The sequence below is a fragment of the Kazachstania africana genome, chromosome 6, assembly GCF_000304475.1.
Source record: "Kazachstania africana CBS 2517 chromosome 6, complete genome".
Classification (NCBI taxonomy): domain Eukaryota; kingdom Fungi; phylum Ascomycota; class Saccharomycetes; order Saccharomycetales; family Saccharomycetaceae; genus Kazachstania; species Kazachstania africana.
Genome location: NC_018945.1, coordinates 536490 through 563972, shown reverse-complemented (window position 1 = coordinate 563972; position 27483 = coordinate 536490). Strand labels below are relative to the sequence as shown.

The window sequence follows — 27483 nt, the reverse complement described above, 5'->3', positions numbered from 1 at the left end:
ATTTTACATTTATTCAGTATATATAATTTATATCGCTTATCCAAATCATGAGATTAGGCAAGTTAAATATATATGAGTCTATAACTCGTCATGGTCCACATAAATAGGAGTTGGTTGAAGATCAGCTTCGATACTGATCGATGTGTAGTAGTCCGATTCAGTCGTTGTAACGATCGCCCCATTCAAGGAATCCCATTGAATTGTCTCTTCCTCCAGTGAAATCTTGCCGGATGAGTTCACCTCGGGCACATAAGAATTGGCATATGTGGGCCCACTAGAAATAGGATCTTGCTCTTCAGAAGCAACTGGTGTGTAGCTTGAACTATACAGACCAGTGTTCGTTGATGCAAGCGAATCGGTGAGTGTATTGTCTTCTTCACCTGAAACTGAGCTGCTTGATAACGAAGTTGTGAGATCTATTTCCATAGTCTCGACAGTGGCTTGCACAGGGGTTGTGTCTTCAGTTGAGAAAGCAGATGAAAAACTTGAGGCTGTCTCCAAGGAATCATTTTCATGTTTCACAATATCTGCGAGGACTGATCTTGTGTGTAAGTTATTAGAGCCCTCCAAAGTTGCAGAAGATGTTGCATTCAAAGTATGTTTTTCCACCTCTTGTTCAATATCCACTGACTCAGAGCTAGATTCATAGAGTACCTCATCGACTAGAGTTGTAGTGGAGGCAATGTCAGAGACAGCTGTGCCTGTTGTCAGAGAATAGTCGGAAGCGGCTGAATGGGACGAGGTAACCGGCTCATGTGGTTCGGATATTTGTTCCTCTGAAAGGTCTAGAATATTCAAATCAAACCCTTTAGATGGGTTGCTATATGATGAAACAGAAAAAGTGTCGACTATCACCACGTTGCTAGATGTAATTCCAGTGTCGTCCCCATGGAAAACAGCTTGAACTAAATGTTCCGGTTCTGACTGAGTATGTGAAATACTCCCTTCTTTTGAAGCATAATTGTTGCCTTCGGTTGGTACCGATTTTTCAGGAGATGTAGTACTTGATGTAATATCGTCTGAAACAGATGCATCAAAAGTGGTACTTAATGTAGCAACGCTTGAAACAGACACAGAAGTGTGCTCAGCTGATAGTGTTTCCTCCACAAGAGTGGTATGGGCGATTGCTTCCGTTTCAGAAGAGTCAGATGCTGAAGCTAGATCTCCCCAAACTGCAGTTGGCTCAACGCTTGAAGAGGTAAGAAGCGTTTGCGAGTGAATTTCAGATGTCCATGCCGATGTAAAGCTGGGACTTTCATCAGACGACACTTCTGTATATATTTGAGTACTATGTGTTTGTGAGTCATAATCTGACGAAGGGGATGGTGTAGTAGTATCATCGTTATTTCTTTCAGCTAAAGTTTCATCGACAAAAGCAACCTCAGGTGAAGATTTTGTCAATACAGGGCTTTCTGTCCGTACTATGCTCATAGCCATTTTATCTAAAGAATTGGTGGATAATGCGGTGGGAAGCAGAGGTACATCAGATTCTATGGCTACTGGTTGAGTTTCTTCCAGTTCTATAGTCGTGGATATAGTGGCCTCACTTTGGCTGAAAGAAGAACTTTTTGGAGAAGTAGATCCTTCAACAGGGGAAGCAGAGGAGAGAGAGAGGGGGGTTGACAAAATAGCTTTTTCAGATTTTAACGAAGTACTATCAGCATTAACAGATGGAATATGACTCTTGATATTAGTCGAAGGTTTGATGGACGAGACTGGTTTCATAGAGATGACCTCATAAACTATTGAGTCCACAGTGACAAGCTGTACGATTTTGCTCTCTTGCGAACTACGGGAACCCATGGCGCTCTCAATATTAGTATCTTGCTTTAATTCTCTCACGCTTAGAATATCTGAAGCACTAACAGACTCTTCAACTGCAGGAAACGTGGAAGGTGTTGCGCTGGTTACTTTCGAATCCATCTGGGTCACTATTGGTATTCCTTCCTCAATTGCTGACAATATACTACTTGGTTCATGTGACGACATAGGCTCAATAACAGAGTGAGAGGAAACTATCTCGTCATAATGGGAGAGAGTACTGTAGATAGGAGGGATGGAGTCAGTACCGGAAGAAGATTCAGAAGTAGCCCAGACGTCATCTTCAGTTGTAGTCAAAGATGTAAACTCAATAGTTTTTATGGATTTAGTTTCAGTATCTAGCGGCTTAGTAATAGTCGAAATGGTTACCATATCATCATCGAATATTGTTGATACAAGTACGTCATTGTCATTATCAGATGAAAGTCTTTCTCTAATGTCCAGATATTTATGTTTGAGAAGAGTAGCGATTTTCCAGTGTAAATCATTTTTGTAAGAAATTTGTGCAATGATGGCTATTATAACAACTAATATGACATTTATGAAAAAACTCCACAATTTGGAAAATATTGAAGTTGAAGTAAGAGATTTGATATTTGTTGGTAATTTTATGACATGTACAGTGTTTGCCACCGATACACTTGCTAAAAATTGCGTATCAGGTGAAAATATAACTTTACTAATGGTCAAGTCATGAACGTTATCGAAAGTCTTAATAATTTTGAAATGTTCCAAATCAACTAAAATGATACTATTGTCAGCTGTTGATAGTGCCAAAATTTTGCCTGTCTTTTTCTCAATATCCATAGATGTAACACCACCTGTCTTGGTTGGGACCTGGATGGTATCTAAGACAGTAACTTTATTGTTATTCAAGCTGAGCTTCCTTAGATTTGTCACTGTGGGAACGGATTGGGCTATTGATACTAGTAATAGAGCGCTATTATTTATAAATTCAATTTTGGAAAGAAGTTCGTTTTCATTAAAATCATTTTTTCTGACAACGAATTGTCCATTAACCACTGAAACAATTTCCAAGCTTCTTTCAGTTACGTATGAGACTAACGTTCCATCATTAGAAACGTTGATATCCTTAACATCTCTACCTGTCTGGATTTCATATTTTTCAACAGAATTGATAGGGTCAATGATTTTAATAGTTGTTGGCAATTGGGAAGAAGCAATTGCCCCGATACTGGCATTTGCTGAAAGTGAAATAATCTTGGTGAAGATTTGGGGATTCGAGGATCTTTCGAAATCAATAGCAGCCGAGAATTTTAAATGTTCATCTTCATATAGAAACTTTCTGATATGATGGTTTTCTCCATTGTTCAACTGAATCTTATTGTAGCTTTCATTGCAACCAACAAGTATAATATTGTTTGCAGCATCTAACGTGGAGGGAGAATCATCATTTGGATCTAAAGTAATTTCTCTGAACCTTTTAACCACTTTCTTTTTGTTAGAATCGATCCTTAAAGCAGTAATTTTATTGGGATAATCACCTGGATTACCGAGGAGTTTTGCTCTATTACCTCCCCCACCAGCAACCAGAAGCGTGTTCTGGTTTAGAAATTTGGCCCCACTAATGGGGTACCCTATGTTGTACAGATGATCCTGGAATTTCGCCATACCTATTCTTAGAGGCTGTGTTTACCAACAGAGTTGACAACTTTATTTCAAATGTATACGTAAATAACAGCTTTAGAAGTTGTAAAAAATTCTTGTTTCAAGCATGATGGAAAAAGTCGGAAAGCATGAATCTCGACAAGGAAGAGGCCAATTGGCTGATCCAATGGCTTCTAGTAACACACCAACCCAGCCAATCCAATGGTAGAACGTTTCGTGTATTCACACAAGTGGCACTCTGTATTAGCTGATTATGTGTTTCAATAAGTGCAAAAGGCTACGTAGGAAATAAGAATTCGGTCTTGGACAAGTTTCTCTCGACGTAACCCAAGGTGAAAAGAACAAGTTTGAAACAGCGTTCATAGCCATGGGCCTCATCTACTTGATCGAGCTATCGTGCAGCCATGTGCCACGTTTCTAGCTTTACAGACACTTATATATAGTATCATCGCCGGATTATCTCAACAATGTGAGTAATATACGAGGAAAAAAAAAAGCATATCTCATCAGTGAAACTGCATGGGTATTCCAAGGATATAGTGTTTTTTAAAAGTAAACGTATTATCCATAAAAGAGCTTTCAAGTCTCTTGGTAGTTGTCTCATAGATTACAACTACATAAAATGCGAAAGGAAAAGAGGTTTAGTGGGAGGTTGCGCATCTTTCGCACACCTACCCTTATATCAGAATTAGTAATTTTACTTTTATTTCTAGGATTTTGTTCGTTCAAGAGTAGGCTCTTCCTAGTTGACGATCCAACACAAAAGAGTAATTCTCTTGCGGGGACTTTCAAATTGAAACAGATTCATCGTCATGGTGTCGGTTCATATTATAAATTTCATCAAAAGCTTGACGTTACGGACGACTTTGCAGAGGAAGCAGGCATATTGTTCAGATCAGAAGAACTCAAACTCTTATCAGAGAATCCAGATGAAACATTCTGGTCTAAAAATACCGAATTCCAAACTACAAATCCTTTTTCTTACGAGTTCCCTTTAAAATATCAACATATGTCTATGAAGAGAATGGAAAATAGACACCCGGATTTTGTTGAAGCATACATCAATAACGATATTGAGCGTGAAGAGCACTGGATAGACGAAGATGTACTTGTACCAGATGTGTCTGATAGAAATACAGTGATCCTTATGGCGCTAATGTCGTCTAATGCTTATGTCCGTTTGCCAGAAAAGCATAATTGGAGGAATATAAGTGATGGCGATGATAATTGGAAGGATGTAACTTCACCACATTTTGGTTGGGATGGTAATGGTTTAAGAGGACATGTCTTTGTGAATGAAGTTGACAAAATTGCCGTTATATCTATTAAAGGTACTTCTGCAACAGGTCTTCCCGGTTCAGAAGATGATGAAACTACGGCTAGTGATAAGATTAATGACAACCTATTGTTTTCCTGTTGTTGTGCAAGAGTAAGCTACCTATGGACCACTGTATGTCCATGCTATGTCAAGTCAAAAACTTGCGATGAATCATGTTTAGAACGTGAGCTTAGACGTAAGGACAGGTATTATTCTATTGCTATGGATATATATAGGAGTGTTGTCGAAGACTATCCAGATTACTCTATATGGTTAACTGGTCATTCCCTTGGGGGTGCATTGGCAAGCCTTGTCGGTAGAACATATGGTTCGCCTGTACTGACTTATGAGACGCCTGGTGATGCCTTGGCGGCAAGAAGATTGCATTTGCCTCATCCACCGGGATTGCCAAATTATCTGGAAGGTATTTGGCATATCGGTCATACCGCAGATCCTATATATATGGGAACTTGTAATGGTGCAAGTTCCGCATGTTCAATTGCAGGTTATGCAATGGAAACTGCATGTCATACCGGGAAAGTTTGCGTTTATGATGTTGTGAAAGATAAAGGATGGCGCGTCAACTTGTTAAACCATAAGATTCATACAGTAATCGACGAAATCTTAACAAAATATGATGATGTTCCAACATGTGGGGAGCCTAGTTCCTGCATTGACTGTTATAACTGGAAATATTGGCCCGACGAAGATGGTGATCATGATAGCACCACATCTAGGATAGTAACCACCACGTCTGTTGCCACTAGCACAACTAGAACTACCGTTTCTTCCACATGTATAGGTAGAAATTGGTTAGGATTTTGTACTGAGTATGGTCCTGTACTCCCAACAGGAAGTGCCTAGAAAAAGTTGCATATAAATCATATATATCGATATTCCTATCAATAAAATACATAATGGCTTTTGATAATAATTGTAGAATATTATAAATTTTACTTGTTATAAAAATATTTTATATAGAAGATATTTCGTTATATTTTGAGTCATTAAAAAGGTCATGATAAGGTTGCTTCAAGATTTCTCGAGCTAGTGCTTAACAAAATCTTCAGGGTTGTATTCGGCATCTCTTCTTGCTGGTGGGACCCAGTTAGCTGATTTCCATGGTAATACACCTTCTTCCCACATAGTGTTAACTTCCTCTAAAGATAAACCTTTAGTTTCTGGAACGAAGAAGAAGACGTAGACCCAAGCAACGATTAGACAGCCCATGAAGACGAAACCATAGTAGAAGTTAATGGCGCCAGTGATGAATGGGGTGAAGAAACCAATCAAGAAATTCCATGTCCAGTTAGCACCAACTGAGACGGCCATACCCTTGGCTTTGACTCTTAATGGGAAAGTTTCAGCAACAATGACGAATGCAATTGGAGCCCATGTGGTAGCAAATGAGAAGATGTAGAAACAAGTAAAGACAATCATGACGTTACCAGCTGATTTGGAGGATGGTTGACTTTCACCATTTGGATATAAGGCTTTGACACCAATAGCACCATAAATTGCGAAACAGACAGTCATAACAGCAGCACCCCATAATAGACATCTACGACGGCCGAATCTTTCAACGAAGTAGATACCAACGAAAGTAGAGGCAAAATTAACAACACCGATAATGATAGAAGTTTGGAAAGAATCTTCTAAACCAATAGACTTGAAAATAGTAGTACCATAGTAGAAGAAGTAGTTAGCACCGGTTAATTGTTGCAATGATTGGACACAAATACCCATAATTAAACGTTGTAGAACCTTACCGTTGGTAGAAAATAATTCACCCCAAGAAGCACTACCGGCAGCTCTTTCAGCTTCGACAGCAGCGGATAAGAATTCAACTTCGACAGTAACAGCAGGGTCTTCGACATCGATCTTGTTAGATCTTGCGACAGAACGTCTGGCTTCTTCAATCTTGCCGACTTCGATTAAGTAACGTGGGGATTCTGGAACAAAGAACATAGCAACAATCATTAAGATGGCCCAGAGGAAACCTAGACCTAGTGGGAGTCTCCATTGTAACGAGTTGGTTAAGGTTGATTTAGTGATGTAGTTTAAGATGTAACCGACAAAGATACCAGCGGTAATCATCAATTGGTAGCATGAGACTAAAGTACCTCTTAAATGTTTTGGAGAGGCTTCTGAAATTAATAGTGGGGAGTAAACAGCAATACCACCAACACCCAAACCAGCAAAGACTCTTCCGATGGCATATTGGTACCATTTTGAATTAGCTGAGATACAAATGACAATACCAACCATATAAACGAGAGTAACAATAACCAAAGCAATTCTACGACCGTAAGTGTCACCTAATTTAGAGAAAAGAATACCACCAATTGCACAGCCGAGACAGAAAATAGAGACAACGAGACCAGTTCTAATGTTAGAGAAAGCGTAAGTTCCATCAGCTTGTAATTCACCGAATCTTCTTAAGAAGTCAGTTTGAGCTAAAAACCCGGAAATGGTACCAGTATCCCAACCGAAGACAAAACCACCAAATGCAACCATTAGACAAATGATGACAACGGTAATGTAAGCAGAAGCTGGTTTTTTGGGAATTTCGACAGGAAGTTCTTGATTTGAAGAGTCTAACTCGATGATGACATTATCTTTCTTGTTAGACTCGTTTGAGAGAAAAGAGCCAGCTCTTGACTCTGAACTTGAGTTAGTGTTATTTGTAGGTGTATTATTCATTGATTTATTGTGATGATGATTTTTTATAACTAAGAAGAGAGTAAAACGAAAAGCAAACTTCAAAGTAATTGTAGATTCAGATGGCACTTATATATCTTTTTTCCTGTCATCATAAGCTCTCCACACCATAATTTCAAGCATATGATGATGAGAGGTGTTGTACTTTACAAGAGGGCTTGTTCATCCACATTAATGACAGCATTCCTCTTCACATTCCAGATATGTCTAATTTTTCAAGACACTAAAGTGGAGAGTTGTGTGTGCAATCCAAAAAAAAAAAAATATATCCGGAAAAATAAAAACCCCACATTGGGCACATTTTCGAGAATTAAAGGAGTCGTACGAACAATTGCCATTCGTGTTGGGAAGATATATGCGGCGTATCAAAACAACGAGCCTTTTTTTGCTTCTCGAGCAAGCTTCCTCATCGAGATTTATTGCGGGGATCAGGCCTGCAAACAGATCAATTGGACCCCATTGTGGTTACCTGATGTGCAGGAGGGATCCATTTGTGGTAATCTCGAAGTGTATTTGACCCTTCTTGTAGAGAGGGCTCGTTTAGGAAACTATTAATAGCTTGTTTCTCCACTTACGTCTATCCATTCCGCAAATGGACCCTATCTCTTTGACGACAACAGCTAACTGATTTGGAGCGGATATTACATTCGCAAACTCAGTGAAGTGGTCAGTTTGGAAAATGAATTGAAATTAGGAGGGGTAATGATACTAGCTTGTAATAGTTGTTGCCGGAAGAGAGAGTTCCAATAACAACTTGATTCAAGAATGTATAGTGTGATAACTCCGGATTTTGCATATGTTGAGTTGATACTTATGGCTGGAGTCCATGAAGAACAGGGTTCAATTACAAATCAACTCATAATTGGTTGTGGATCAGAAATGTATGCATCGGGACAACCAGTAATTCATCTCCCAAGTGGCAATTTGTTCGTGGTCGATACTTCGTCCTCTCAAGTAAGGACAGTACTTATTATTCAATCGTTGTCTTTTAGAAGTACATATGGAGTAACCGTGCTACCAACTAGATGATGATATCCGTATTCCTGCTCTCTAAGTGATCGATTCAAGAGCGATGTTGCCATGGCTACATCGCCGAGAAGTCGGAATGAGTCACAGCCAATGAAATCGAAGAACTGCATGACCATTACTAATGTCTGAGCGAATCATCCGTAGAACTCCAAATTCCGAAGGGACTTGTGATCCATTAGAAAGAAAAAAAAGACATGTTCATATATAACCTATACGACCTTTGGGAAATAAAAGTAGAGCATACTTAAGTTCACAAGTTTGAACAAGCGATTTAGTAAATGAATTTGATATAAAGTAAAGCCCCGTGGTAAGTTTTTCTACTATGCTCATCTCACAAAACGCAAGAAACGTAGTACTATTGTATAACAAAAGACTAATAACAAGTTCAATCGTGATACGAAGGAATAATAATGTTGCAGCACAAAGTAGTGGCTTCAAGTTGAAGTTTATACCTCAGCCACCCACATTTGGAAACAAGTCAAGCCCAAGGAAGTTAAAATTTATACCAAATACCGTCAAGACAGAACCCCCCTCCGTGAATCCAGTAAGGCAGGTTAAATGGTCAACTCATGCGATGCCATCGAAAGAAGCACTGCTCAAGCAAACTGAAGTTGCACAGGCTAAAAAAAAGGAACATGAAAAAGTCGTTAACGATGCGATTAAAGAGAGCACTACTTCTAAAGCTCCTCGTAAGGGGCGCAGGGTGTTGAGACCCAAAATACCACTAATCACTTTATCTTCAAATGCCATCAAACATTTGAAGAAATTGCTGAACGAACCAGATCCAAAGTTAATCAGAATAGGCACTAAGAACCGTGGATGTTCTGGGACCACATACCATTTGGAATACGTTACAAAACCGGAGAAATTTGATGAAATCATTGAACAAGACGGTATCAAAATAGTCATTGATTCAAAAGCATTATTCAGTGTTATTGGCAGCGAGATGGATTGGCTTGACGACAAACTATCTTCAAAGTTTATTTTCAGGAACCCAAATGCTAAGGGTACATGCGGTTGCGGTGAAAGTTTTATGCTTTGATTCCTTTATTTAATTATTTATTTTCACAATTATTTACATATTTATTAGCAATTAAGATCATATTCGATTTATTGAATTAGGTTACATGTTCTTGGAGTGCTTTTAGGTAGAGGTACTTCTGCTCCATTCCATTTGTCACGACTTTTATTGAAGGAAAGTTTCTCATCCCAGTAGGATTCTGGGGGGGGGGGGTTGCTGCACATTCAAGGAATTTAGCTGCCTAGGCTTACCCCCATCGATCCACTTTCAGCCTGAGAGAAAGAAGCGTAGCACTCCGGCTATCAAAAGATTAATGTACTGGTATAGCTAACGATAATAGAGCCAGTCGCATAGGCCTGAATGACACATTTAAACAAATATCAAGTTGAGCATACTGTGAAATATAGCAAATTTCAAAATTATATATGGTTGGTGTTACACTTATCGATGTCATCTCGAAGGACAACTGGTAAGTCCAATGATCCATTCTAATTACTGCTGATTCTCCTCTATCTGTAGGTAAAGAAGGATATGTGAGATATTTCAATGCACATACAAATTAGGCATTATTCAATTTTTTGCTACGGCACTTTCTCTGTGCCTGATTAATCTCGCGCCCTTGTTCTCGAATTTTCCAGAAGAACTGTCGTTTCTTCTAGATGTATCCTTAAGGTGATAGGGCCATCTCGAAAAGGATAGAATGGAACGTTATCCAATAACTCTAAGAAGTCATCTTGTAACACGTATATAAGGAATATCATATATCTGCAAAGGATTGTATTTTTTTTGTTCTTTTCTTTTGATTCTCAAGAGACTAAAGATAATCAAAATACAATGAACGACGAGACACAATTTACAGAAAAGGCATTGAATGTCTTGACTATAGCACAGAAGCTTGCAGAAGATCATCAACACCCACAATTGCAGCCCATTCATTTACTTGCTGCCTTTATTGCAACACCAGAGGATGGTTCTGTTTCATACTTACAAAACTTATTTGATCAGGCAAGATATGATTACGATCTTTTCAAGAAAAGTGTTAATAAGCATTTGGTTCGCATAGCACAGCAACATCCTGCTCCACAGCAAGTTACTCCTAGTTATGCTTTGGGCCAGGTCTTACAAGACGCTGCCAAGATTCAAAAACAACAAAAGGATTCATTCATCGCCCAGGATCATTTATTATTTGCATTATTCAAAGATTCTTCAATCAAACAGATTTTTAAAGATGTTCAAGTTGACGTAGAATCTATAAAGCAACAAGCTTTAAAATTGAGAGGTAATCAAAAGATTGATTCCAGAAACGCTGATACCAATACACCATTGGAATATTTGAGCAAATATGCCATTGATATGACTGAACAAGCCAGACAGGGTAAATTGGATCCGGTTATTGGTAGAGAAGAAGAAATAAGAAGCACCATTAGGGTTTTAGCAAGAAGAATCAAATCTAATCCATGTTTAATTGGTGAGCCTGGTATTGGTAAAACTAGTATCATTGAAGGTATTGCATCCAGAATTGTTGATAATGATGTGCCCACGATTTTGCAAGGTTGTAGATTATTCAGTTTGGATTTAGCTTCATTGACCGCTGGTGCCAAGTATAAAGGTGATTTTGAAGAAAGATTGAAAGGTGTTTTGAAAGAGGTTGAAACGTCCACACAATTGATCATTTTATTCATTGATGAAATTCATATGTTAATGGGTAACGGTAAAGATGATGCAGCAAACATTTTGAAACCAGCACTATCTAGAGGGCACTTAAAAGTAATTGGTGCCACGACGAATAATGAATATAGATCTATTGTGGAAAAAGATGGTGCATTCGAAAGAAGATTTCAAAAGATTGAAGTTTCTGAGCCTACTTTGAGACAAACAGTGGCCATTTTAAGAGGTTTGCAACAAAAGTATGAAATCCATCATGGTGTTAGAATTTTAGATAGTGCATTAGTTACTGCTGCACAATTAGCCAAACGTTATTTGCCATACAGAAGATTACCGGATTCTGCATTAGATTTGGTTGATATTTCTTGTGCAGGTGTTGCAGTGGCTAGAGATTCGAAACCGGAAGAATTAGATTCCAAAGAAAGACAGTTACAATTAATAGAAGTGGAAATCAAGGCTTTGGAAAGAGATAAGGATGCCGATAATACCACTAAAGATAGATTACAAAAGGTCAAACAGTTAGAAGCTTCTTTGAAAGAAGAGTTAGAACCATTGAGACAACGTTATAGTCAAGAAAGACAAGGACATGAAAAATTAACATCCGCAAAGAAGAAGTTGGAGGAATTAGAAAATAAAGCTATTGATGCCGAACGTAGATACGATAATGCGACTGCTGCAGATCTTAGATATTTTGCTATTCCAGATATCAAGAAGCAAATAGAACACTTGGAAAATGAGGTTGCAGAAGAACAACAACGTTCTCAATCGATGATTTCTAATGTTGTTGATTCTGACACTATAGGCGAAACAGCAGCAAGATTGACCGGTATTCCTGTAAAGAAATTAACAGAATCAGAAAATGAGAAATTGATCCATATGGAACGTGATCTATCATCTGAAGTTGTTGGTCAAACTGAAGCTGTTAAAGCAGTTTCCAATGCCGTGAGATTGAGTAGATCAGGGTTATCTAATCCAAGACAGCCGGCATCATTTTTATTCCTTGGTTTATCAGGTAGTGGTAAGACTGAATTAGCAAAGACAATAGCTGGATTCTTATTCAATGATAAAGATATGATGATTAGAGTTGATTGTTCTGAATTGAGTGAAAAATATTCTGTTTCCAAGTTATTAGGTACAACAGCGGGTTATGTTGGTTTTGAAGAAGGTGGTTTCTTAACAAATCAATTACAATACAAGCCATATTCTGTTTTATTATTTGATGAGGTGGAAAAGGCACACCCCGATGTCCTAACTATTATGTTGCAAATGCTAGATGACGGTAGAGTGACATCTGGACAAGGTAAGACCATTGATTGTTCGAATTGTATTATTATAATGACATCTAATTTAGGTGCTGAATACATTATTGGACAAGAAGGTTCAAAGATTCAAGATTCTACCAAGACTAATGTTATGAATGTTGTTAAATCACATTTCAGACCTGAATTTTTGAATAGAATCTCTAGTATTGTTGTTTTCAATAAATTATCAAGAAAGGCTATTCATAAGATTGTTGATATCAGATTGAAAGAAATCGAAGAAAGGTTTGAAATGAATGATAAACATTATCATTTGGAAGTTTCTAAAGAAGCTAAAGATTTCCTTGCTAGATATGGTTATTCCGAAGATTTAGGCGCAAGACCATTAAACAGATTGATTCAGAATGAAATTTTGAACAAGATGGCAATTAAAATTTTGAAAAATGAAATTCGTGATAAAGAAACCGTCAGAGTTATATTAAAAGAAGGTAAAGAGCGTGGTACGGGTAATAATGAAGATGAAGAAGAAAGTTTGGAAGTGTTACCAAACCATGCAAGTGAGTATGCATACGATGAAGATATGGATATTGATTACGAAAATAGTAGTAGTGACAACATAGATGAATATGAGCACGTGACATCTGCCAACGTTGATTAGAAATATATATGATATATAATGTTTGGTAATAGAACTGTTTTTTAATAAATTAGATTAGTTTTATTTAATTGGTAATTAAATTCAAAAAAAATGAAACGCCGGTTATCTGAAGAGGGGTGGTATAATGTTACCCTCTTTTTCAAAACTCCTTATGATTCTTCAAATGACCTCCATCTATATATATATATATATATAGATATATTGATGTGTCAAAAATGTTTTCCTTTGCTCCGTTTTTTTCCTGGAGGGAACTTTACAGCGAGAGCAGCAATAGACAAAGCGAACTCCGAAGATAAAAGATGACATTCATAGGTATTTAGCCGCCCAATTCAACAGAAGACCATAATCCGTATCAATGTGTATATCCTGATATTGATTATATGTATGTTGCTTGGTTAGCCGCCGACAACGACACAGCGTGTATTGTTCTTATAGTTTTACCGGAGGAGAAAAGGAAGGTTTTCTTTTAAGGGGAGACGCATGTTGTATTGTTAAAGCTTGTCTCTCTATTGTTCTCTTGTTTTTTTGTTAATTTCATATTGTTGTGTTTCTTCTATATTCATTGTATCGTTTTTGTGGCTTTTTTACTTGTTCCCCAAAGAAAAGGAGGAGGGAGAAGACTAAAGAGTAAGTTCTACGTCTCCATCGATCTATTATATATTGTTTTTAAATCTCCAAAAACTATATAAACCACATGTTATTACCAGTTGATTTCTTACCCCGTTGACTCTCTTCTCGTTTTTCCCCAAATTATATTCTCGTATTTATTTACCAACTATTTTTTTTTATTCTCTCAGATTCTAAATTCTGCTTCACAAATTAGTTGTCTGTTTCTCAAAGTTATTTCACTCTATACATATATATCTCCATATACCAGTTTACCAAAAGCTATAATAAAGCAGCTCCCAACAAAAGAATCAAAAATATTAATAATAAAATAGGAAAAAAAATTGCAATTGAAATTGTTCTTTTTTTTTTCTATCTATCTCATTACCTCCTTCCTATATCTTTTAAAAAAGAAATACTTTAACTGCTCTTTAGTATTTGTTATTCAATTTTAATTTATTTTGTGTGTGGATTTAACTAGATAACCTCTCTTCAATTCAACTGTTCTATTACTCTTCTTTTTTTCTATACTATTATTACTTCTCCGTTTTTTTCTACTAATAATGGTCTCGACTACAAAAAGTACTAGTAGTAGTAGTAGTAATAGCTGTAACGCAGAACAATATTTGGCAGAAAATGAGTTGTTAATTTCAGATCAAGATATATCTTCCCATTCAAAGTCATCTACAATGGAAAAAATTATTAATACTCAAAATGATAATACTTCAGATTTTGATGGTGATGATGATGATGACGAATCGAACGGAAGCAGTTTAGAAAATGAATTTGATAGAAAAGTTTCAATTAAAGAGGATTGTGCAAGCAAAAACATAAATACTAGTAGTAATAATTCAACAACTTCTAATGGACCTCGTGGATTACCCTCATCATGTGTATTTGTTGCAAGTTTAGCGGCTACACTATCGGATGATAAATTATGTATCTCTGTGGCTGAAAAATTTAAACAGTATGGTAAATTAAATGGGGTCAAAGTATTAAGAGATCAAGAAAATAGACCATATGCTTTTGTTCAATATGCAAACGATCATGATGCAAATTTAGCATTAAAAGAGGCCCATGGTTCGACTTTAAATGGTAGAATTATTAGATGTGAACGTGCTAGAGTTAATAGGACACTCTTTATCAATCATAATTTGCCTATCTCTTTCACTGAGGTGGAAGATTTCTGTACATCATTTGGTGAATTGGAACAAATTGTACCAAGTAGAGATAAAAATCAATTCTCTCAAAAGTATACATATCCAATAACAATATCCAATTCATGGTTTGTTAGGTTTGTTTATAGAGATGATGCTATTCGTTGTTTTGCAAATTTAAAGACCGATTCAAATTGGCATAATGTTCAATGGGCACAAAATATTAATGTTCCTAAAAAATTTAATTTATTAAGCAAACAACAGCAAGGTATTAGTACTAATAAGTTAGATCAAGTTAGTGTTGGTTACGATATGGAGAGTTCGGCTACTTCTTCATCTTCTTCCTCATCATCCACAAACCTATTCAAGTCACAATCAAGAAATGATAATAATATTGATATTAGTATTGATAAAAGATCAATTTTTGTTGGTCAATTACCAGACGAAACTAATTATGATAATTTGAAAAACCATTTCCAACTTCATGGTGAAATATCAGATATTAATTTGATTCATAAACAAACTAACGTCTTCGCATTTATTGAATATGAAACCGAAAATGCAGCTGCATCTGCATTAGAAAAAGAAAATCACTCAATATTTTTAAATAAGACAATCCATGTTCAATACAAAGAAATTGGGGGCCTACATAATAATAGGAAGAATTTTAGAAGATTATCAAATCTGAATCAAAATAATAGTAACAATAATAATAGTCCTTTGAAATTTAATGGGCCACAGTTAAATTTGGCTCCTCCACCTATTAATATGTTTCGTAGAAGGTCACACGACCAAAATGGTTCAAATAATGGGCCCAACCCCTCGGTTCCTCTAATACCATATATGCCAGCACCAAACCATTTTGCGTCCAGTGGTCCAAATGGTACATTTGATCCAAGTATGTACGCTAATTATATGAATAATGTCGCAGCTGCAGCTGCAGCTGCATCATCATATTCTCCCCATTTTAGACGTAGTTCTTTGCCAAATGCGTGGAGGCCAACGTCATCAAGTGAAAGTAAATTGAAAAATTGTCAAGAAGAGGATGAAGACGATGCTAATGTTGATCAAGAAGAGGAAGAGGAAGAAGAAGAAGAAGAAGAAGAACGTGATGATGATGAACTACCAGATGAGGATGTTGGTAACGGTACAACGAGAAATAATATTGGGAATCATACCAATCAAGGCATGAACACTTTGGATGGGGCCACCGAAGCAACCACTTCCACCCTTTCTGATTCACCAGATAGAATTGGTAACTCAACTACAACTTATAACAACTCATCTGCTGGCAGCATCAGTAATAACTACAAGAGGAAATATAGTTCAGGGAAATTTGGCTTCAACAATGAGCCAATTAATCCTTACTATTACCCATATTATTATCCTCCAATTCATTATCCTTTAGGGCCAGGTCATTCGTCTCTAAATGCCAGTCCATACATGATGGTGTATCCCATGCCCCCACATGGAAATCCTCCCCCTGTAGGACCACCGCCACCTGAAAATATGATTAACGGTAATGTCCCATTAAGTGCTATTCCAAGAGATATGACTATTTCGGGTGAAACTTCGAATTTAAATTCCTATGAAATTTCTGAACGACCAAGAAAAGAAAAAGAAATACTTGATTATTAGCCTTTTTTGTCATTTTCCTGAAATGTTCCCTTTTTTTGTTCTTCAATCCTTTATCTAAAAGTGTTAATTTCTCTACTTTTTTTTATATATACCTCCCTACTTTCATTATCCTTACTGTTGTTATATTAGAATATATATTCATTGATTCATTTATGTTGTTAAATAATATTCCTTCCACAATTTCAATGCCGTCTAAAAGTTACTTTCTTAATAATCTTCAAAAACTTGAGAGGTCACCATCGTGGCTCATAAAAATTCTGTAATGATACACATCCTTTATTTTGAAGTATTGTGCAACAGTATGTCATTGAACCAAAAATGGAGTATTCGTTCAGACCGATTATACTTTGAGCAGGTTGCGTTTACGAGCCAAGAAAACTGTCGAAAGTTAACCTCTTTGGATGGACCTTGGTATCTAAGCACTCGAGCTTGTTTCTTTCTTATTGTACGTACAGATTCTATTTGACACATACTATACAATTTTTAGTTAAACGCGACAGCTTCTTGTCGCGCGACAGATATACATCTCATCGGGCCGGTAGCTTCATACAACTTTCAGACAGGATGTCTCCCAAGATATAGGCTTTACTGATGTTGCAATCTATCTAGACTAGGATCACATGGCAACAGAAGCGCACGTGTCCATCATATTCCTATCCCCTTATCCATAAAAAGGAATGGCAGCTCGGATTTTTGATATGAAGAGGATTGATCTAGAATTAAGCATGAGTTTTGTTAAACGTAGCAGTCGTATATATTGGTCTTTTTATAAGTAGAATTAAGACATTGAAGCATAATAATTGATGAAAGATAAATTCGATATTTTCATACATGTTTGATTTAGAGGTCAATCTAATAAAACGACTATGTGCCACTGAAGTAAAGAAAGATAAGAGCTTGTTTCACCTAAAAACTTCGTCATTACTGCTCATTTTATTGTAAATCAGGCTAGGAAACAATTTCCATTAATCAATGAATATTACAGAATAACCAACTAGTTATATGTAAAATAAACGATAACATAAAATAATATAGAGTAAACGAACTTTTGATGAAACTTTCGTTTTCATCTGAGCATTTGTGCGCTTTCTAAAATATTTTAATTTGTAATAATAATTTTCTTTCATCATGTTGTAGATTCTCGCTCTTTATGTTATGCAATATTTTCTATCATTGAATTTGGTACTTGCCATATTGTCTCATTGATATATAATTCAATTATTCTCGCTTCAAAATTTTGTCATTCTCATGTCCAAAACCTGAAATGTCAGCAAGTTGCCATTCCCAGCAGTTTCTGTTGTTTATATTCTAGATATTCTGCCCCTAGGTTTCAAACTGTGAGGCTCATATCCATGTTTTACTTCAACGGGTAAAACATAGTGTGTCACGCTATTGAGCAGATTTTTATAATGTCCTAGAAAATTATAATTTTGATCTGTCATTCGTAAATCATCTTGGTGCTGGCAAATCACTTTATTATATTCTTGAATTTCTGGCATTCTATGGGTCAACACGAAAATGCTTTTGGATCAAGTGGTGCGTGGCTGTAGAGGAGGGACATGAAGTGAAACATGCTTGGTATCATTGTAATTACACTGAAGCAAAACAACAAAATAAGCCATCTTAGTATAGTGGTTAGTACACATCGTTGTGGCCGATGAAACCCTGGTTCGATTCTAGGAGATGGCAATTTTTTTTTCTTATATATGTTCCACCGGGAAATTCTTAACTTCTACGGTGCAAATCCATTTTCATTGTAACGAAGAGGCCAGCCGTGTAGAAAAGAAGTAATTAGTGATTGCATTAGAAGCATCTTAATTAGAATAAATCCCATGAAAGGAAGAGAGATGAATTATATATATATATATATATATATATATGATCATTCTTCTTTTCAGTGGCTGCTGGTTCAGCACCGGCGGCTTGAGTGATCTTAAAATTTGAAAATTTGATCAAATTAGTCTTAAAACAGTCATAACCTTTCTTAACTGGAATTGGAACAGAAGGATGAGAAATTAAGCCGTCTAATCTAACTCTCCATTGAGCGAAAGCAGTCTTCGAATATTTGGATACTTCGTATCTAATCTTGATGAAAAGAGTATATACAACCAATAGAATCCATGATCTTCTGTAAAATAAGATTGCTTTGAAAAATAAGATAATAAAAGTAATAATCTCGGTGGTACCAACCCAGTACATACACTTCTCATTGTAATCAGTAATGAAATTTCTCAAAACAGTAATGATCTTGTCTTCTGCATTGAACTTCCAAACAGTTGGTAATAAGACATTGGTAACATATTTCAAAGAATGAAAGATGGAGAATGATAAGTAAGGTAATAGAGAAATACTGAAAATTGGAGTAAATAACCAGAAGATTGACATGACAAAATAAAGAATATTTTCATCATGCAACAAAGTTTGAGCAGTCTTTGGAATTGATTTGAGAAAATATTGCTGGTACGTAATTATACCAAAAGATAAAGTGACACCAACATAAGCCAAACGGTAAAAGAATGGGTTGAAACTGAAAAGATACCAAATGGCAGAGAAGAACACAATAGAATGACCAATGAACCAATTGAACTGCAAAGTCTTGGACAAACGCATTAGTTCTTCCATTGGTTTAGTCTTCTTCTGTAGCTTAGGATTAGAGCCTTTTGAAGTCATCTTATTCTGATGTTTTTAGCTGATTCAAGTCTTGTGATGTGTTAACAATTTTTGTTTTTTCTCCAGATATCCCTTTCTTATCCTTTAAATATTCTTGAAAAATTATATACAAAGACCACGTAAATAGCAGAATACACATACACATATATGAACGAGCTACTTCTTTGATTTCTTCTTCTTGACCATCGATGAAAGGTCGTTGATGGACTGCCCTTCTTGAAGGTCTTCATTTTCGTCGAATTCAAGCGTGTTGCTGAAGGCTCTCTTGACGATTTTATCAAAATCTGGGAATTGTTTTCTAATGTCGACTTTCTCCATGTCAAGAGAGTCTAGCTCTTCATTCAACTGTTGTACTGTATCTTTGTATGCAGGCTTGTCACTGATTAGTGAGAGGGTCTTCTTGATCCTTTTCTTCAAGAGTTTTGCATTTGAAGAGTCCCATTTCAACGAATCAATAACTCTCAAATGTAAGTCAACGATCTTCTTCAAATCGTCTTTTGGATTCAAGCACGAAATCGCTTTTTCATAGCTGTTGACACAGTTCTTGAAGTCTTCCAGTTCCAGGTAATTATCTCCAATTAAAGCGTATATTTGACACAACTTTTGTTTGTCGTCGTTGGCATTTGACAGACACTCATTTAGTAAATCAATTGAGTTTTCAAACAAATTGCCTTGCGTTAAACAATTAGATATTGTATCTTTTTCTTCTTCCAAGTCTTCTTCTTCGTTGTTGAATTGGTATAATCTTGTATTGATATTTGTCTCTTCCTTCTCCTCCTCCTCCTCTTCTTCTTCTTCTTCTTCTTCTTCTTCTTCTTCTTGTTCTTCTTCTTCCTCCTCCTCTTCTCCTTCTTCTTCCCCAGAAGAGAAGTCTTCATCATCCATTGGCAGTATATCACTTGTTTTTACACCATGTTGGTACAATTCACGAGCCAACTTGAATAGAGTATCAAAATATTCTGTTGACGTACTATCTAAATCATTCAGCAGACCAATATACAAAGTAGCAGCCTCTCCATGATCTTCGGTGGCCTCAGCCTTCTTTACCACGTCTAATTGAGCAGTATTCATCCTTACAGACTCCAATTTTACGGTCCATCAAAGTGATGAAATGAATGTTAAATTCGCCTTTCGAATTAAATACGCGTAACATCTTAGACTATTCAAACAGCATGGGGTCATATATTGCACCAGCACCCTCTCTTTATACACGATACCAAGCTACAGATACATTTCCTTCTGTAAAAGACACACAGACTGAATTAAGCATCTACTACAGAATTTGTAATTTTTCTTCACAAGATTACTCAAATTCTAGCTAGAGAGGACGGAGAAAATGGCAGGCACCATCATTTCAACGTGAAAATGCTTCTAATACCATTATAAAAGTCACAATCAGCCCAATCGTTCTACTGATGAATCCAGGATCTCAGCTTATTACTCTGTGTGTATTTATTGTATGTTAAGATGTTTAAATTACGCGTTAATAACAAAAAAATTTTCAAACAAAAACGAAAACAGCTCTTCTCGAGAAACGACATAACTTCAAACGCAGCGGTACCCATAGATAATGCCTCCTGAATTCACTGATACCCACAGGACCAAGATACGTGAATATTACTTCTCTTTGAAAACGTTTGCCGACGTAACGGGCATTAATTCTACAGAACGACAGTCAACAAGGTCGCAGAAGGCAAGATCTAAATTATTGAAACTTTCTGAATTACAATTCTTTGAGTTGACTACAGATGTCTCAGATGAGCTGAATAGAAGGATAAATGAAGATCTAAATAAACCTAGTCATCTTCTTCCAAAGGAAATATTTCATTTAAAACGTAATCAGGCAAGACAAAAATTGGCAAATTTATCTCAAATTAGATTTAATGACCTTATTGGGGACATTCTCTACGAAATTTCAAGAAGAGGCTACGATAACACACCTCAAGAAGAAATTGTAGAGCCCGCTAAGGAGACTCCTGGTGATCAGAATGCAACTAGTTTGACCATACAAACTTCACAGGTCGTACCTCAAAAGGCATCCATTGATTGGTCTTCAGAGGAAGAAGAAGAAAACTTCAAGGACAATCGACCGCTTCAAATCGAGTCTACTCAACCTATTGACGAGGATTCGCATGAAGAGCCTGATTTGAACGTAGAACCTGAAGAAGAATCGCACCCAGTGACAGATGAAATAGGGCCGCTTTCAAAACAAGAGACTTTCGTTCATGAATACGAACCTACTCCATTATTCAAAGAAGAACAAGAGTCCATGCATGAAACCTCACAAAATGATGAATCGTCAGCATCGCCTGTTCCTAATCAACACTCATCAATTGATACATCAGACTCACAAATTGATATGTACGACAATAATAAAAACGAATCAAGGAATCCTCCAATTTTAGATCAAGATGTTTTGAAAAAAGATCTACAATCAGTCATACATTATAGTAGCACACCTTTAAAGCAGAATAGTTCACAGAAACAAGCAGTTGATATCAGTCCTGTTGATGATATCAAATTAACATCTAAGTCGGCGCGTTATCAAAATGAATTGATTTCCTTAAATAATCAAATTAGTGATCTTTCAATTGAAAACGAGCATTTGAAGCAAAAGAATTATCAATTAAAGTTAAAATTATCTACTAATGAACTAATCTTTTCTGATGATCTACCTAATGATATTTACGCCGATAATGACGATTTCAATAGCGAGTTTTCAGCATTGATGAAGAATGTCTTTAATTTTATTAAAGTAATTAACATTGACGTTGTTGAATCTAATGAAATTGGAAGTACTTTATTCCAATTTATAAATAATCTAATAGAATTGATTAATATGAAAGTAAATTTGAATTCATCTGACTTGAGTAATCAAGTTGTTCTTTTAAAATCAACTATCTCACAGACAATTACCACAATAAGATATTATTCTCTATACTTCAGAACAATGCCGAAGATTGTTATAATATCTATGATTAACGAGATTATCTTCTCAGTTTACAATTTACAAAACATCAAGAAACTTGTGAAAAAACCAACAATCTCAATTCGAAACAATGATTCTGTAAAACCACTTAAATTAACTCAAAAGAAAAATACTTTAGTAGAGCCAGTGACGAAGAAAACAAGCACCGCCATACCTAAATTGATAATCCCAATGACTCCTATTCCAGATACTAAACTAAGAACCAAAGAAAATCCAAACATAGATGAGTTGGATAACGTCAACAATGGTAGTGCACCTCTACGATTTAAGAAAAGCGATGACAATACCGTATCTCCAGAGCATATTAAGGAGAATAACATCTATGTAAAGCAGGAAGAAGTAGAAGATAAGCATACTAACGTAGATCAATCAGAACCTTTTGAAAATGTCGAAGCTAACTATCAATCTGAGCCAGAAAAAATTGAAGAAAAATCTGCTGAGCCGGTTCAGCATTATTCAGAGTCGGTAAAGCAAGAAGATAATCTAAAGGTGAATACCATTGATGATAAAATTAAGCACAAGTCATTGAATTCAAAGATCGATATTTTATTAGGTCGTCATTATGATGAGGTTAATCTCCCATCAATTGAAGAATCTAAGAAGTCTTCTATTGCAACCGATATTGAGGAGACGATTAAAAATTCTTTAATTGAGACAAAGGTGCCAAAGGCTGCCTTAAACAACACAATCGGACCTGAAAATGATATCAAGACTGATAAGGATGTAGTTACAAATATGGAAATAAAATCAGGTTTATCATCTGTATATTTAAAGGGCGGTGACTTTGTGGATGAGAAGGAAAATTCTCCAGTTAATCATGATGAAACGTTCAAAGAACTAAAGAAATTAAATAAAAATCCAATCAGAGTGAACACATTCCAAGGTAGCTCTCTTAGAAAAATAAATCTAGCAGGTTCCGAAGAAGATATTGATACTAATGTAAGAGGTCTTGGTTTAACGATAAGCGATGGTACACCGGTGAATTTCGTCCCGGAAGGTGAAATTGAAAGCTCTACAGATGAAACAGAAAATGATGATGATATGAAACAACCAGCAAAGCCTGTAATAAAACCAAGATCTCCGTTACGTGCCCAATCAATTACTCAGTTTCCCGTTAACAACCTGGAAAAACCAGTGATTACTATAACAAAAGATGAAGATGAGATTGAGATTACCAGCGAAGTAGAAAAGGGATCTAAGGAAATAGATACTCCATTAGAACAAAAGGAAATTTACAATGAAAATGTAAGTGAACCTACAACGATGATGGAGGCCAACGTTAAATCACCAATTCAAGAGGAAGAAACTAAGCCTCCACTTGAAGAAGAACCACCTGTTGTTATCAAACAAGAGGAAGAAGTCGAGCCACTTTTTACAGGGAATAATAAGGTGCATACTGTGGTTGAACAAGAGGAAACAAAATCTCTAATCAGGCAAGAAGAGGAGGAAGAAATCAAACCTCTGATCAAACAAGAGGAAGAGGTTGAATCTTTGATAAAGGAAGAAGAAATTACTTTACCACCGGCCAAGCCAGCGTTTGAAGACAACGAAGAAGACATGAGTTACCAGTTTATCCCATTAGAACATGACAAGGAATCTACTTCATCGAAAGAAGGAGAAGAAGAAGAAACAGAAGAAGAAGAAGCAGAAGAAGAAGACGGAGAGGAAGATGATGACGAAGACGATGACGAGGAGGAAGAAGATTTTGACGTCGATGCATTTGATATTGAAAATCCTGATAATACATTATCTGAATTATTACTGTACTTGGAACATCAAACCGTTCAAGTTATTTCCACAATTCAATCATTATTAACTTCGATCAAACAACCGCAATCTACTAAAGGTAATTTGAGAAATAAGTCAAACGCCATTAATTTGGTTATTAGACAGATGGTTGATGCTACGAGTAATTCTATGAATCAAAGTCGTAATGCAAACTTAAAGGAGCATGGTAGTTGGGTTGTTCAAAGTTTGAAAGATTGTTCAAGAAGAATTGCAATTTTGTGTCAGTTGAACAATGAAGGTGTATTAGTTGAAGAGAATGGAGACATTGATTATGCTGATAAGAATTTCAAACAAAGATTAGCTGGAATTGCATTTGATGTGGCTAAATGTACGAAAGAACTAGTGAAGACGGTAGAAGAAGCTAGTTTAAAGGAAGAAATTGAATTCTTAAATTCTAGAATTCATTGAGTAGAACTTTGTAATAAATTTTTAAATATATAAGGACTTGTATTATAGAAAAAAAAGGAAGGCTTCAATTAGTAATAATAAATGTATTTTAAATATATTTTTTTCTGCTCAATTGAGAGAGAGGGGGGTAATGATGAATTTGTAAGAATAACAATAAATGAATATGATCAAAAACACTTTTTCTTTTTTTTATATCTTTTTGATGTTACGCTTCGAATATGTAAAATTCGTAGATTAAGAATATGATTAAAGAGCGGGGTTGAGTGGGAAGAAGGAGAACACATTTTTATGAATTTCCATAATTTGAGATGCCTTCATCTAATATACCACAGTCGAACCATTCGTGTTCTAAAGCTTCCTTTGCGGTGATTCTTTTCGTTGGATCGAATTCGAACATTTTTCTTAGTAGATCGACGAACCAATACCAAAAATTAAAAGTTTCTTTATCTATGCCATTATCCATCATTGAGTTTGATAATAGAGCCCAATTTTTATCAATTGATAGATTCCAATTGATTTGAAATTTTGGATTATTATAATCAATTTTCAAAATTTTCGAAATTAATAAATCTAGCCTTTCACTTGATTCGATTACTCTACGAATTGATTTTTCATTTGTTATAATTTCATTTCTTCTGTTTCTTTCTGGCCAAATTAATTGTAAATTCTTTTTATTGAAATGTTTCACGACAGTAGTATTTAAATCTGATGGCAAATTGCCCAATTTGTGTTTAACTTTATAAAGCATTGTTTCGATAATTTTTGGTGGTATTGGTTCACCATTAATTCTTTGCATCATTGCTAAATGTTCGAAATTTTCGTGTATTGGATATAGTGACTCACCAGTAGTTAGTTCTACAAGGACACATGCAATTGACCAGATATCGCAAGGGAAAGACCAACTTAGGCCCAATACGATTTCTGGTGCTCTATAATGACGAGTTGATACGATAGGTGGATGATATTCGTCATGAAATATTGCAGAACCAAAATCTATTATTTTAATTTCTGGATTTTTCAAAATTTTACGCTTACCACCATCACTTGCATTACGACGTCTTGTACTTAAAGTATTAACGATATCCTCCGGTAAATTGAAATCGATATAATTTTCGTCTACTAATAGGATATTTTCAGGCTTTAAATCAGTATGAATAATTCCGAGATCATGTAAGAAACAGACAGATCTAATTAACTGTCTTGCAATGGCTTGAATGTGAGAACCTGGGAATCTAGCAATACCATTTGCACACATGAAATCGTATATTGACTTCCCATAAAGATTTGTTACCAGGCAGATATGATTCTTATAATCGAAATAATCTGATAGTAATAAACATTGGAAATTACCCATTGGATCATTTGTCAAGATACAATTTAATATACGTAATTCTGTTTTTGCAGCTTCTCTATAACGATCAACGGACCTTATAATTTTTACAGCTACAAATTTATCTTGCATATCATCATAACATTTGAGTACTTTACCAAAAGTTCCTTGTCCCAACAGGTCCAAAGCATGGAATCTACCATTTGAACCAAATATGTCATCTTTCTGATAAACGTAATGACCATCTTTATCGGTTTTGAAAAAATCTACAACGGTAAGGGCATTACCAGTAGTGTCAATATTCTTATGCCTCTTGAACGGTGCTATAAGAGGATTTGCGTAGTGATGTTTTGTGATCGTACTATGCGTATCTTCGTCGTTGATGACATTGAGATTAACCGTTTTATTACCGTCTAAAGTCATTGTTGAAGATCCCGTTAAATGTAATAATTCATCATCATTTTGAGTTCTTGGTATCATGTTTATTGTTTCATTATAGAGTAACTTAACGTGAGGTAATTGTGGTAGAGATATTGTTCTCTGTTTCTTGTACTGGTAATTTACGGGTTGTTCTTTTATAAAGATGACATCGTCGTCGTCGTCGTCATCATCAACATTGTTGTCGTTACCATAATCTGTATCATCATCCACTAGCAGATTATTCTGTAATAATGACTGCTGTCTATGTAGCATATCTGAAATAATACTGTCCTGATTGTTTGTTGTGATAGTGGTAGTATTCATTTGTCTAGTGCGTTTTCTCGTTGAATGTAAAAGATCCTGAGCCATGAGAACCAGCCATAATTTTGCACAAAGGAAAAATTAGTGTTAACTTTAATTGCTGGGAGGGACCCTAGTATTTTATTTGCAGATACTCCATATATGTGATGGTGATTTAGCAATAAAAATCCTCCATTTCTGGATTATATTTATATATATATGCCTTGTAATAATGGGAAAGGAGGAAGAGGGGGGGGTGGGGGGGAGAAGGCCACATGGACAGTCTCCAGAAAGAACGGACGAGACTTCCAGTGAAATTTTGAAAATCAACGCTTCTCGGGGTTCCAGACCAAATGGAATTTTTCAAACACTCGGCTGAGAAAGAAGGCATGCGGTGTAGGGGGTAAAGTCTGCGGCAGAGAGGTTCTCTCTCCCTCCTGCTCCTCTCCTCCTCCGGCGCCTTCTGGGCCAGAAAGAGAAAAAGAGTGGGCCAACGCGTAAGTGTGGCAACAGCGCGGCTGTAACTCCGGAATGGGTCCGGTAAAGAAGAGAGGGTAACATTGTGTAGGGCCATCGTTCTATCACGTGCCGCCTCACAGCGGCTTCCGGAAACAAAAAAAAATAGCCGCCCAGCTTGGGCTCAGCGGCTCCGGTGGTATCTTGAGATAGAGGTGGAACTCTATTTCATGTTCTTTCCAGCAATTAAGTTATATAACAGTCTTGAGGTTCTTCTCTCTGGAGACTTATCCTCGGCTGTCTCATTGAGAGATTTGCATGGGGTCCATATATAATCGTTTTTCCGTTGGATTATGAGCTTGGAACTTTCACCTATAGCATCCATATTGAAAATCAAAACACCACTTCATCTGTTTCACGTGATTGCTTGTGGATTGTCTACATGAGATCTACGACCACAATAGAACGCCCTCTACGTTTGTTTGTTTTTTCACTTGCCGGCTAGACTGGGATATGGAGAGAGCCCCCGGCCGATAGCCCATTGTAGGTAATCCACATGTAGCTTGAGTGATAGCACCATATTTTATTGCCCTAATTTGG

At 36.2% G+C, this 27483-nt stretch overlaps 10 protein-coding genes and 1 non-coding gene across 11 annotated transcripts; 6 read left to right on the top strand and 5 right to left on the bottom strand.

Moving 5' to 3' along the window:
- Positions 1-78: 78 nt before the first annotated feature.
- Positions 79-3453, bottom strand: SED4 (GTPase-activating protein SED4; the record flags this gene model as incomplete). Its single annotated transcript, XM_003957965.1, has 1 exon — positions 79-3453. One exon carries the CDS (start codon positions 3451-3453, stop codon positions 79-81), a length of 3375 nt encoding a protein of 1124 aa, XP_003958014.1.
- Positions 3454-4072: 619 nt separating this feature from the next.
- Positions 4073-5632, top strand: ATG15 (triglyceride lipase ATG15; the record flags this gene model as incomplete). Its single annotated transcript, XM_003957964.1, has 1 exon — positions 4073-5632. The coding sequence occupies one exon, from the start codon at positions 4073-4075 to the stop codon at positions 5630-5632; it is 1560 nt and encodes a 519-aa protein (XP_003958013.1).
- Positions 5633-5815: 183 nt separating this feature from the next.
- On the bottom strand, positions 5816-7471 carry KAFR0F02800 (sugar porter family MFS transporter; the record flags this gene model as incomplete). Its single annotated transcript, XM_003957963.1, has 1 exon — positions 5816-7471. The coding sequence occupies one exon, from the start codon at positions 7469-7471 to the stop codon at positions 5816-5818; it is 1656 nt and encodes a 551-aa protein (XP_003958012.1).
- Positions 7472-8840: 1369 nt separating this feature from the next.
- Positions 8841-9560, top strand: ISA1 (Fe-binding Fe/S cluster assembly protein ISA1; the record flags this gene model as incomplete). Its single annotated transcript, XM_003957962.1, has 1 exon — positions 8841-9560. The coding sequence occupies one exon, from the start codon at positions 8841-8843 to the stop codon at positions 9558-9560; it is 720 nt and encodes a 239-aa protein (XP_003958011.1).
- Positions 9561-10373: 813 nt separating this feature from the next.
- On the top strand, positions 10374-13121 carry HSP104 (chaperone ATPase HSP104; the record flags this gene model as incomplete). Its single annotated transcript, XM_003957961.1, has 1 exon — positions 10374-13121. The coding sequence occupies one exon, from the start codon at positions 10374-10376 to the stop codon at positions 13119-13121; it is 2748 nt and encodes a 915-aa protein (XP_003958010.1).
- A 1169-nt stretch (positions 13122-14290) lies between these two features.
- Positions 14291-16522, top strand: RIM4 (Rim4p; the record flags this gene model as incomplete). The annotated part of the gene is made up of 1 exon (XM_003957960.1): positions 14291-16522. The coding sequence occupies one exon, from the start codon at positions 14291-14293 to the stop codon at positions 16520-16522; it is 2232 nt and encodes a 743-aa protein (XP_003958009.1).
- A 1617-nt stretch (positions 16523-18139) lies between these two features.
- Positions 18140-18211, top strand: KAFR0Ftrna5H. The gene has a single exon. It is a non-coding gene; the product is annotated as a tRNA-His (tRNA).
- A 129-nt stretch (positions 18212-18340) lies between these two features.
- POM33 (nucleoporin POM33) lies at positions 18341-19192 on the bottom strand (the record flags this gene model as incomplete). Its single annotated transcript, XM_003957959.1, has 1 exon — positions 18341-19192. One exon carries the CDS (start codon positions 19190-19192, stop codon positions 18341-18343), a length of 852 nt encoding a protein of 283 aa, XP_003958008.1.
- Positions 19193-19348: 156 nt separating this feature from the next.
- Positions 19349-20263, bottom strand: HIF1 (Hif1p; the record flags this gene model as incomplete). The annotated part of the gene is made up of 1 exon (XM_003957958.1): positions 19349-20263. One exon carries the CDS (start codon positions 20261-20263, stop codon positions 19349-19351), a length of 915 nt encoding a protein of 304 aa, XP_003958007.1.
- A 499-nt stretch (positions 20264-20762) lies between these two features.
- On the top strand, positions 20763-24377 carry SPA2 (Spa2p; the record flags this gene model as incomplete). The annotated part of the gene is made up of 1 exon (XM_003957957.1): positions 20763-24377. One exon carries the CDS (start codon positions 20763-20765, stop codon positions 24375-24377), a length of 3615 nt encoding a protein of 1204 aa, XP_003958006.1.
- Positions 24378-24663: 286 nt separating this feature from the next.
- Positions 24664-26496, bottom strand: KNS1 (serine/threonine protein kinase KNS1; the record flags this gene model as incomplete). Its single annotated transcript, XM_003957956.1, has 1 exon — positions 24664-26496. One exon carries the CDS (start codon positions 26494-26496, stop codon positions 24664-24666), a length of 1833 nt encoding a protein of 610 aa, XP_003958005.1.
- Positions 26497-27483: the final 987 nt, after the last annotated feature.